We start from the raw sequence: 11,857 nt of genomic DNA on the forward strand, positions 1-11,857 counted from the left end.
CACAGCTCCCATTATCCTCTGCTTTGTTGCTGCCACACTCTGGCCACCAGGAGCATCTTTGAGCCTCTCAAAGGGGCCATGCGCCCCTGGCCCTCTGCCTCTGCCCTTACCATGCCCTCTGCAGTTTTCTCTCTCCTCCCTCCCTCTTAAGGTTCAACTTGGATGTCCCTTTCTTGGGGATGCAGACTCTCACCCTCCCAGATGGGTTAGAATCTCTCCTATGTGCTGCTCCTAGAGGCCCCACACGGCTCCTGGAAGCACATGGACCCCACTGTATCAAAACAACTCAACAGCCTGTGGCCTCCACCAGACCAAGTCCCCTGCAGTCAGAGACCACACCAGTGCTGCTCCCTGCTAACATTCCAGGGCCTAGCAGAGGACCTTGACATAGCAGGCACTTAACCTCTGTCCATGAACTAAACGGGTCTCTTTGGGGGCAGGAGGGGGTCTGTGGAACCAGAGGTCTCAGTCCCTGAAGGGGGAAAGGATGAGGGAAACTAGGTGAGCCTGGTTCCTGGGTCTCTCGGAGGTTCTAACCAAGGGGCACTGAACAATAGCATGGGATGCTGGATGTCTTAGGAAGGGGCATTTGGGGGAAACAGAAAATGAAACACCCAGTTCTCCTCCCTCACACTCAGCCTTGGCGCAGATGAGGCTGGCCGAGGGGTAGTTGAAGGACTTGAGTATTCGGGAGACCGCCAGGCTGACGTCCTCATTACTGGGGTACAGGCTGACAGATGCGAAGCGAAGGTACTGAAGGCGGGGAGTCTCCTCGGGACCCACCTTGATGTGGGGGATCTGGACAGAGAGGGTGCTTTGGCTTCCATCCTGCTCCTTCTCCCCAGCCCTGCCTCCCAGGAACCCACTCCCCACCCCGCCCCGCTGCCCCACCCTGCCTTGCCCCACACTCCCCACCTCACCTCCTTCTCCCCACAGATGTGGCTCACAGTGGAGGCAGATGCTGGGCTAGAAGAGGGCCCCAGGACAGACACAACCCCCTTGGGCAGGATCTGACACACTGCAGGGGGCAAGGAAGAAACCACAGTCAGAGACCCACTGCCTCCTCACGTTTCCCAATCCCCAGGGAACTGCCCTGGCCCAGGAGAGGATCCAGATACTTAGAGCTGCCTGATCCTCCTCTGCCACCCAGGACCCAAAGGGCCAATCCTTGACTCTGCCCAACACAGTGAATAAAAGAAAGGAGCACGAGAAGGAGAGATGGGGCAGAGCAACAGAGGGACAGGCCAGACCAAGAGAGAAACAAAGGAAGGGATGAAGAGAGAGACAACAGGGGCCTCCTCCTGGCCTGCAAATCCAGTGCCAGGCTCCTCAGCCTTCACCTTTCTCAATCTTTTTAACCATGCTACAATCTATGATGCATCCAACGCCCCCTCCAGCCCAAACCCACAGCTGAAGTCCCCTGAGTCCTCCACACTCTTCTGTCGCACCTTACTTGCTCTTCTTCCTTCCGTTTTTTTCTTCTCCTTAAACAATGTGTGTCTCAAGACTGGGAGGTACAAAGGTATTGTTTTTGCTTGTCTGGTGCCCCTTCTAATGCAGAACCTAACTTTTCCTGGGGGAATTACCCCGACCCCTCAGTCCACACAGTTCCCAGGATTGATTTGGCACTCAACTCAGGCCTGGCAAGTCACAGAACCACATCCTCCTGGCCACAGTGACTGGTTCAGAGATGGATATGGGCTCAAATCAGACCACTGAGAGCCTTTCCCAAGTCTTTTGCTATAATTGCTGGGTTTGCTAAACTAGTAAGATATGAGCTTTGAACTGCTGGGGCCATCTTGCCACCAGCTGGGGAGGGTATTTCTGAAAATGAAGCCAACTCAGAGGCTCAGAGGAAAGCAGGGCCCAGAGATAAAGACAGAAATTTCCAGGACATTATTTCAACGCCTAGATTTAGCCATGCCTAAAACAATACTGGGACATCATTTGAGTACCTGGATCTAGCCATGCCTGAAATTGATCCTTAGGTCTCAGTGACATAGCCGATAAGTTCTCTTTTTCCCTTAAACCAGCCTGAGTTGGGTTTCTGGCACATCTAACTAAAAGTATCATAAACATGTTCCTTCTGTGCCTCCCATGTTGGTGAGGGCTCCACCATTCTCACAGCCCAGGTGCCTAGAAATGATCCTTGCCTTCATTCTCTCTCCTGACAGCCAATTCATTAGTCACCAAGTTCTATCTCTTTTCTATTCTCAAGTTTTCTCATATCTGTCCCCTTCTCTTCAACCCCTCTGACTCTGTCTTACTTTAGTACTCTCAACTTGGGCACGTACCAGCCTCCTCGCCCATCACCCAAATGCAGCCTCCAGGTTCACCTTCCAGAAGCCCAGCTCCCAGGTCTAAATCCACCAATAGCTCCCTGCTGCCTGCAGGTGAAAGCAGTATCTTTCACCCTGGCACTGCAGGCCTCCTCGAGCCAGTCTGACAATCTGCCCAGCTCACCTCCCACTGCCCTTCATGTTCAGCCCAGAAGTCTCTCACAACACCCCCAAACATGTGCTGAATCCAGGTGCTCAGGAAGGGCTCAACCCATGTCCTGGTATTGCCTCCAAGTAATTCTCCCTGCCCCCACCTCCAGACTCCAGGCACATACCCAGAACGCCATCTGCCTCCTCATCCTCCATCCCAGCTTCTCCCAAATTGTCCTCTGTGCCACACCAGTCAAAAAAGTCTGAGAATCATTGTACTCCATTCTCCCTCTTGGTGATGTGAAACACATATGAACATAATAAAGCCTCTGATAAGGCCTGCAGAAAAGAAATCTAACACATTCTAAGGCAGCATCTCCTGAAGGTCTCTGACCCCAGCACATCTGTTCAAGTGACACCTATTAACAACCATTCAGTCCATCAGTATTCAACAGACACTTTTACACTCCTACCATGTGATAGGCCATGTTCCACAGGGTGGGCTTAGAGCAATGTCACTCCTTCTACGTCCTGCTCACCGTTCAAAGCTCAGTTTCCATCTAGCCTTCTCCAGAATGCCTTCACTGAACCCTGTCCCTGAGCCCCCCCATTATTCAGCTCTGGGGACTAACAAGTATCCCCAGCCAGCTATGAAGCTCATCTTTCAAACGAGGCCCTGAGCTCCTCCAGGGCAAACTGGATTTTATGCTTCGCCATCCCCTACCCCCAGTGGCAGCCATCTCTGGAAGGAGAAGGCAGAGACAGACATGAAGGAAGGGGGCAGATGAAGCTAGAAGAGGACAAGGCCGAGCTGAGGAGGACAAGGGTGGAGGGACGGACTGAGGACCACAGGCCTGCCCTGCCTCACCCCACGCCCCTGTGGCCCCGCTCACTGGTGTCCGTGGTCTCGTACTGGCTGTCCCGCTGCAGCTCAAAGATGTCTACTTCCACTCGGGCCTTGGCTGGGACCTCGATGATCCCGTTGATCTGCTCCCGGGCCAGGGCCAGGGCCAGACGCTCACCGCGGCCACACACTGTCTGGTCGTCCAGGATTGCAGCTAAGGGAACACAGGGGTTGGGAACCAGCTCCTGGGTCCTAAGGAAGGAGGGGCTGGGGTCCTGGACTCCTGGGCTCTGGGGGTATAGGGACTAGGGATCTAGACTCCTAGATCTGAGGCTGGAGACAGCTGAAGGTCTGGACTCCTGGGTCCAGGGGACAGGAGGAGCTGGGGCCTGGGACTTCTCATTGCTGAGAAAAGCTGAGATCTGAGGCCCAGGTTCTCAGGTCCTGATGGATTGGCATGCCTGGGCCCCCAAAGAGAAGCCCCGGGGTCCACCAGGAGAGTCTCTGAGGAGGCAGGGGCAGAGTGCTGTAGGGCCTCACCCATGCGCAGTGATGAGAGCACCTGGCAGCTGGGGCTGGCGAAGGCAACAATCAGCAGCAGCAGCAGCTCAGCCGGCATCTTCCTCCCCTCCTCATGGGGACGCAGCTGCCGCGGCCCCCACTCGCCACCTGCAGGGAGACCCCAGCCCATGGGGAGATTGCTGATGTGCAGCCCCTTTGGAGGACTACTGGACAGCTCTGATGGGCCTTGCTCTCGTTAGAAGCTTGCAATACTGAGGGCATTACTAGAAGGGAAGCTCAGGAAGCTCACAACAGCACTACCAGAGAGGAGCTCACAGCACTTAGGCACAAGTGGGTCAGGCACTGCTAGAGGATGTGTACAGGTACCAAAACAGGAGGGAGGTATGCTAGGATCTCAAGTAGGAGCGAATTCCAGGACCAACCCCACCCCAATAGGAAACCAGAAGTACTACCCCCCACCCAGTCCCGCCCCTGTCTCTGGGCAGGCAGCTGTTACTAGGCAACAGAAACCAGCTGGAGAGGATGCGTTGGTTGCTAGGCAACCCCATCCCAGGCCTCATTTGCCACCTTCCTGACATCCCTGGTTCCCACAATCCCATGGTGAGAGGGGCCTGGACATCCGGGGTCTGAAGGGGAATGTATCCGGGAGTTAGGAAACTTGGGAAGAGAAGAGAGGAAATGAAGGAAAGGAAGAGAGAGAGAAAGAGAAACAGAGAGACAAACAGATGGAAGGGCCCAAAGCAGCAAAAGGGCTAAAAAAAAAAAAAAAAAAAAAAGTAAAAGTAAAGAGAAGAGAGAAAACAGAAAGACAGGAAGTGGAAGAGAGGCTTAGAAAGGGGAGTGATAAAGAGACTCAGAAAAGGAGAAAGGAGAAAACAGACAAAAATATAGGGAACAGAAAGACGATAAGATAGGAAAGTAGGGATAGAAATGGAGACAGAGAAGGAGAGTTACAGGTGCTGGGGATAGGACTAGGAGAGAGAAAAAGGGAGGGGAGGAAAGATGGGGAGATGTGAAGATAGAAAAAGGTCAGAGCAGGGTGAGGAAGAGAGCAGAGCAGGCTGAAGGAGGGGAAATCAAGGCACAGGAGAGACACAGAAAGAGGAAGACAGAAAATGGAGAGAGGACACGAACCGACTTGGGATGCAACCAGGGAGAGCTAGACGGGAAGGAGGTAAGGCGGGGAGCGAGCTGCTTGCCAGAAATGGGCGCCAAACCACTGCCCCCACCTGTTCTGGCGAGCTGCAGAAAAGAGGGAGATGGAGCATCTTTGCTCCTCACAATTGTCCACCCCCATGGACTTAAGGGTTCCTCTGGGAGCTCCTGGCCTTCTGTAGGATAACCACTGAGCAGGGATGAGTTTGGCCAGATGTGAAGCTCCCCCTGGCCAAGGACCGTGCCCCAATGGAAGATACACTTGGGTTTCCATATAAGAGGGTTTTATGGGGCCCAGAGTGCTGTAATGTGAGCCTGGACCCCCACACCCTGCCCAGTCCCCATGGAAGAAAGGCTTGAGCTGGTGAGACTGCAGGATGAGAACTGCTAGGGAAGGGCAGAGGCACAAATCAACACTTCAGACCATCTCATATGGCCAGGAAAACCCAGGACAGAGCAGCAGAAGATTGGATCAGTCCAGGCTCTGCCCCCTATTGACCACTTTACCTGGAGCAAATCACCACTCTCTCTCTGGGCCTCTGGGAAGGAGAGGCTGGGGGGTGGGAGGGCATGCTGGACAGGCTGGTCACTGGGAACTGTAATTCGGATCTAAGGTCAAGGCTTAGCAAGGGTGGAGGAATAAGGGATACCGGGAGACCCAGAAGGAGAACTCACAAGGAAGGGGTGTGGAGGGTGGGGCTAGGAAAGAGGCAGAAGTGAGGGCTATCCTGAGACACCAGGGGCTCTTGGGGCAAGGCAGGGTGCAGAGACTAGAGGACAGAAAGATGGAAGGAGAGATGGGGCAGAAGGGCAGTGACCCACAGGTGGCAGGTACAGATGGGAGCAGGAAGACAGAGTGTAGTGACAGGGTTAGGGGAAGCAAATAGACACAGAAGTACAGGAAGGTACACAGAGAAACACAAACACAGCCCAGAAGTGAGATACCGAAGGGGACAGAGACAAGATGGAGGATGCGAGAGAAGAGGGGCAGGGTACCAGGCATGCCTAGGACTCAGACCCAGAGGCTCAGGCAAAACAACACAGCAAACCACTGAGCAAAAGAGGCCCAGTTAGCGAACCTACCAAGGGAGAAACAGACAAGTGGGCAAACAAGATATGAGCAAAGGTGAGAAGGCAAATAGGGTTAGCAAAGGCAAACGAGGTGAGGAAGAAGGGAAAAAAAAAATAACAGCAGACACAATTGTGGGGAGGGGAGCAAAATTCTGAAAAGAGATAGAGAAAGTATGTCAGAGCTGTAGAGTAGGCCTATGGAAGAGGAAGGGGCAAAAAGGACAGAAGCAAGACTGGAAAAGCTTGAGGGAGAATCATACAGGGAAAGAAGAACTCACAAACTAAGAGAGAGGGAGAGCTGGGGAGGGAAACTGAGGCAGGGAGGAAGAGTGAGTGCCCTGGGCAAGTCCTCCCAGGGTTGCACCCACCCGGAGACACTTGGCTGAATATGGGAGAACAGAGGGCCCAGGCATGGGGAGAAATGGGAGCAGAAAGGCCAGGTGAGTAACGCAGAACTGGAGAGTGAGGATGGGGGTGAGAAGGGCGAGATCAGCAAGGAAAAGACAATGTGTACCATGGAGCACCTAAGGAGTGAGGGATGGAGAAGCCAGGCACCCAGAGTGGATCTAGAGAAGGCAAGCAGAAGAGTGAGAGATGGAAGCCCAGAGTTAGAGAGAGGGAGAGGGAGGGGCAGGTGAGCTGAGGCAAAAAATGGAGAGAAGTGGAAAGAGAGAGAGTTGTGATAGAGGGAGGGGTATCAACAGAGACACTCCAAGAAAAGGTGAGGCTGACAGCAAAGAAGAGTGAAGTTGGACAGAGTCAGAGAGAGGCCCAAAAGACACATGAAATGGAGACTCAGAAACAGAAAGACACTTCCAGGAGACAGAGACTGGATGGGATGGAGATAGGGCCCATGGCAGGCAGAGAAGATGAGGCTCAGAGGAAGAGAAAGAGAGAATAAGACAGTCTGGGATCGGAACCAAGGACTGGAGAAAGCAGGAGCAGAGACATGCCAGGAGCTCCAGAGAAGTGAGGAAGTGAGAAACCACAGGTAGGAGCCAGTCAGCCCCTTAGGACCCCAGGAGGCAGGGTGAGAAAAGGTCGAGGTGAATGGAGACTGGAGAGGTGGAGGGCGCAGAACAGTCCCCTAATGGGGGAGGGTACTTGCCGTCCGGAGAGCAGAGGGAGGTGGGGACCCCGTTAGGCAGCAGTGAACCCAGCCTTCCAGGACCCAGCCCAATCCCCACCTTGCAGACACTCACGGATCCTGATGGGACGGAGGGCTGGGCTCCCTCGAGGCCCGAGGAATGACAACAGGGAGATGCTCTGGCTCTGGGTGGTGGTGTGGCTGGCGCGGGGGGAGAGGGCAGTCCACAGGGCCCCCTCCCCCGCCACCAGCAGTGGCCCCCAACTAATCCAAAACGGTAGCTCCTGGGAGTGGGGAAGGAAGGACAGGTGGAAAGAAAGAAGGCGGGCTGGAGAGGAGAGGAAGGGGAAAGGAGAAAATGGAGGAGAGAAGGGGAGAGAAGAGAAGGGGAAGGAGCAAATGGAGGGGAAGGAGGGAGGAAAGGAGGAGAGGAAGGTGAAAACGGAAGGGAGGGGAGCACAGGCAAAGCCGGGGGAGGGGGAAGCCGGCCCAGGAAAAGGGCCCCCGCCCCCTCCCCTAGCCTGGCCGGCCTGGGGGGGCCACAGGGGGTGAGGACTGGGTGGAGAAAAGGAAGCTGGCCATCAGGAGAATAGGGGGAGGGGAGGGCCCAATGGGGGGAGGGGGCCACCCCCTTCCCCCCTCCCCCCTCCCCCCTGGAGCTTTGGCCCGGCCCTGGACGAGGCAAGGGCCTGGAGTCCTCAAGCGCTTAGCCCCCAAGGGAAAAGCATGCTGGGGGCAGGGAGAGGCTAGAGAGGATGGGGTTCTAGGAGACCTGGAGAGGCCGAGAAGGGGGCAGACAAGGTGGAGAGATGGGGAGGAGACAGAGGAGGAGAAGAAGGAAGGAGAGGAGGATGGAGAGGAGCAGGTAGAAGAGCAAAGCAGAGGAGGGTGGGGTGTCCCGGTGCTCCGGCCGGGCCTCTGTGGGAGGGCCTAGCCACGGACTCCTGGTCCCCTGCAAGAAGCAGCCACCAGCGGCTCCGGGTCCCCAGTTGGGCCTGTCTCCCCGCTGCTGGCCACTGCCGCCACCACCACCGTTCCTTCTCCCCTCCGAGGCCGCCGCCAGCCTGCCCGCCTGCCGCCCGCGCTGGGTCCTGGAGCGCAGGGGGAGGAGGGGAGATCTGAGGGAGGGAGGGAGGAAGGCAGGGAGGATGGCAGCAGGAGGAAGGGAGGGAGGCAGGCAGAGAGCTAGGAGGGAGGGGAGTCAGGGGGAGGGGAAGCTCGTATTGGTTGGACTGGGGGGCCCCCACGAGAATGCTGATGAGAAGAGCTGCACTGAATGGAGGGCCCACCCCCAGGCCACCCCCTCCACCACCCCATGCCACCGCCCTGCCCAGGCAGCCCTGGGCACAGGAGCCCACAGGGAGGAGAGGTGGGAAGACCTGGGGAGGCCATGGAGATGGGGGAGAAGGCTACGGACATGAAAAATGCAGAGAATAGAAAGACAGCCATCAAGGCCCAGAGAGGTGGGCCTAGGCCCACAAACCGCATAAGGACAAGAACAGGGAAAAGCTCAAGGATAGAAAGAAAGGCTCATAGGGACAAGAGAGCAGCCCACAGAAAAGCAAAAGGACCTCAGAGACCAGGGGAAGCTCATGGACACAGACAGCCCGTGTGAAGGTGGGGAGAGGCCAGAGACACAAGGGAGAGGCCCATGGAAACAGAAAGCACTCTAATATGGGAGTGGTCCATGGGAACAAGGAAGCATACCACAGAGGCAGGCAGAGCGCCACGGAAACAGGGGGAAGGCCTGCATACACCAGGGGACACACAGAGACAAGGATATGGCTCATAGACACAAGAGGCCCACTGAGGCAGGAGCAGCTGGCCCATGTAAATGAGAGAGAAGCCCCCCAAATAGAAATAGCTCCCACAGAAATGAGGGGCTGTGTGGTGAGTATGGGACTTCTCCATAATGCATAGAGAAATCCTTGGGATCCACGGAGGTGAGTGGGTAGGGAGAAAGGGCCCTCATTCTCTAGGCACCAGAGCAGAGAAGCAGTGGGAAAGGGGGATAAGACAAGGGCAGGGAGCTGCAGGGCAGAACCAGAGGTGGGAGACTCCCTCCCAGGGAAAGCTCTGCAGCCTCTCAGAGGGAGTTGAGTAGGGGTATGGAAGAGAGAAGTGACACAGATCCTGGAGTGGGGGTGGGTGGTGCATGGCTGGGTGGAGGGTGAAATTGGGGAGAAGAAACATGACAGTTGGTGCTGAAAGCTGCGCCTGTGACTCACCACCACCCCCGATGCTCGTGATGGGGAGGAGACACTGACACACTCACGTGCAGCCCCCAGCACACGTGACCACATGCCTCGCACACACAACTGGCACATGGCAACTCTTGGAGTACAGGCTGGCCTGGCATGGGAAGCCCTCTGCAGCTGGCATGTGGGGCATCCCCAACACACATCTGACACATACATCTGACCCTGGAAGACCACCAACTTCACACATACCTCCTCACCCTACTTGGGCAACACCTTCAGACCCCTCAAAACCCACCTTCAGCTCCAGCCAGGCCTGAAAGCCCAGACTCACACCTGCCTCTTGGCCCTTGCTTATGCAACACCCCAACATAGAACACCTACCCTAGGTTTATCCTGTCCCAGAAGTCCTAGTCCTGAGCTACTACCTACAGAAAGACTGATCAGGCCTCAGCTTATTCCTGTATCTCCTGAAGAGAAGGGACTTAACCAACCAAAATAAGTTGAAAAGTCCAAACAAAAAGTCCTAGCAGAAAGAGGCCTGAGAAGCCAAGCTGGATTCTCACATTCTCACATGGGTAAAAGGAAGCCTCTGCAAGAGCAAGAACCTGCCCAAGGGCACAGAGCCTGTCACAGCCTGAGCCCAGCTTCCACTTCTCTGGCTCTGTGATTCCACTCTAAGGGGAAACCCAGACTGCCTTAGAGCAGGCTGGTCCTAGCATTAGAACACAATGTTTCCCAACTTCTTTCCTCTACTTCTTGCATATATCCATTCAACTGAACTTCCTTCCTTCCAGGCAGTAGAGCCTGAGGGGTGATGATCCTGGAATCAGCTCCTGGGTTGAAATCCTGGCTCTGTCTCTTCCTAATTATGGGAATTTAGGCAAATTCTCTGTGCCTCAGTTTCTTTGTAAAGTTAGGATAATAGTTTCTCCCTCATAGGGTTGTTGAAAGGATTAAACTGAACAATGCGTGTAAAGCACTGAACATAATACCACATCATAACACTCAGGAGATGTCAGCTATCATTAGGCTCCTTGAGACACTAATAAAAATAGCTCCTACATAGCTTTTACTCTGCAACTCACAACCACCATGAGACAGGCTGTTATCATCCCCATTTCACAGACAAGGAAACTGAGGCACAGGGGAGTTAGTTGCCCAAGGTCCCATAGCTAGGAAGTGACAGGACCGGGATTCCAATCCAGGCAGCCTGGTTTAACCACATGGGCCTGGTGTTAGGGAGTTTAATATACTGAAAAGTTAGGACACCCAGCTAAAGACCAAAGGGACAGAACAAAGCTGAAGCTGATGATGAAAAGTCAAACCTGGGTCTCACTCTGTGTTCTGTCCTTTAGTAGCTTTTTAGTCTCAGGTAGATAAATGACCCAACTATGAGAGTCAGTTTCCTTATCTGACAAATGGGTAGGGGGGAAGGGGGTAGAAATTGGACCAAGGGAATCTCTTGCAGCTCCCCTACCCTTGGGTTAAGGTAGTTCTGGAAACTTTGGGCAGGGGAGGGGGGCTGGCCAGTACGAGGATCCAAAGCCATGACTTTGGTGTTGTAAGGCTGCTCTCTAACCAACTGAGCTAACTGGCCAGCCCAGCTCTGGAAACGTTTCTAACAATATTGGGGTAACACAGTCCCAAGGTCCTGAAGGCCACAAAGGCAGGGTGAGTAGGACGGCAGAGCCACTTGGATACATGGGGACTCCACTCTCCTTGAACTGTGCAGGGTCAGAGTCACCCTGGAAGGAAGCTGAACAGAGTCGTCCGCTACGAGGTCCCTTCCTTCAGGTTCTTACCCTAATCGTCCTTCAGGTCATCTACCCACTACACTCCGTTTTTTCAAACGAAACTGCCTGTCGCTGCTTTTCCTTTTTCTCCAAATTCCTTCTCTCCTTGTTTTCCCTCTGACATTACAACCCCCCACCAAAAAAAAAAAAAAAGTTCCCTCCGTTTTTCCTCCCATCTTTCCTGCTGCCTTCATCTCCCTTTTTAATGAAGTGGGTCTAGAGCCTTGGTTTCCCTTTTCTCCCTCCGTGTGATTGGTGCTGCAGTTTCCCTCTCCCCACTTCGCGTTGTGTTTCACTTTCTCCCTTTGGCCCTCGGGGGTTCCTGTGCCTCAGTTCTCCTGCTCCTGCCCTCAAGCTGTCGCGTGCCTCAATTTCCCACACTCCCCCCGCCACTCCTAAAGCCGACTCCTGCCCGGCGCCCCCAAGATGGCGCCCGCAGCCTCGCTCCGCCGCCTGACGTCATCGCGCTGTCCTCCGCTCAGAGATACCCTCCGGAGCCGTCAGAGGCGGAGTCGACGAGGAGGAGGAGGACCATCCTCCGGGAGGCTTAGTGGGTGGGCACTATCAACAGGGCTCCTCCCTGTGAGGGAACGTCGCTAGAAGATTGGTTGGGCGCTGAGAGGAATCCCGGCGCTCCTCACTATTGGCCCAAGCCTCAGAGACGTAAGCGTCGATTGGCCGAACGGCAGGGGCCAAACGGGCGATGATTGGGCGCGTTCGGGCATCCGCGCGGCAGCTGAGGAGGAAGGTGGGAG

At 55.0% G+C, this 11,857-nt stretch overlaps 1 protein-coding gene across 1 annotated transcript in view; it reads right to left on the reverse strand.

Moving 5' to 3' along the window:
* GRIK5 (glutamate ionotropic receptor kainate type subunit 5) overlaps positions 1–3,892 on the reverse strand; it is a 49,874-nt gene extending 45,982 nt beyond the window's left edge. Inside the window, exons 1-4 of the mRNA XM_063109586.1 lie at positions 3,814–3,892; positions 3,323–3,487; positions 921–1,018; positions 633–798 (exon numbers count right to left, since the gene is read on the reverse strand). Coding sequence (XP_062965656.1) covers positions 633–798; positions 921–1,018; positions 3,323–3,487; positions 3,814–3,892 — 508 coding nt within the window. The remainder of the gene's footprint in view (positions 1–632; positions 799–920; positions 1,019–3,322; positions 3,488–3,813) is intronic.
* Between the last annotated feature and the right edge of the window lie 7,965 nt (positions 3,893–11,857).

The sequence above is a fragment of the Cynocephalus volans genome, chromosome 10 (assembly GCF_027409185.1).
Source record: "Cynocephalus volans isolate mCynVol1 chromosome 10, mCynVol1.pri, whole genome shotgun sequence".
Lineage (NCBI taxonomy): Eukaryota > Metazoa > Chordata > Mammalia > Dermoptera > Cynocephalidae > Cynocephalus > Cynocephalus volans.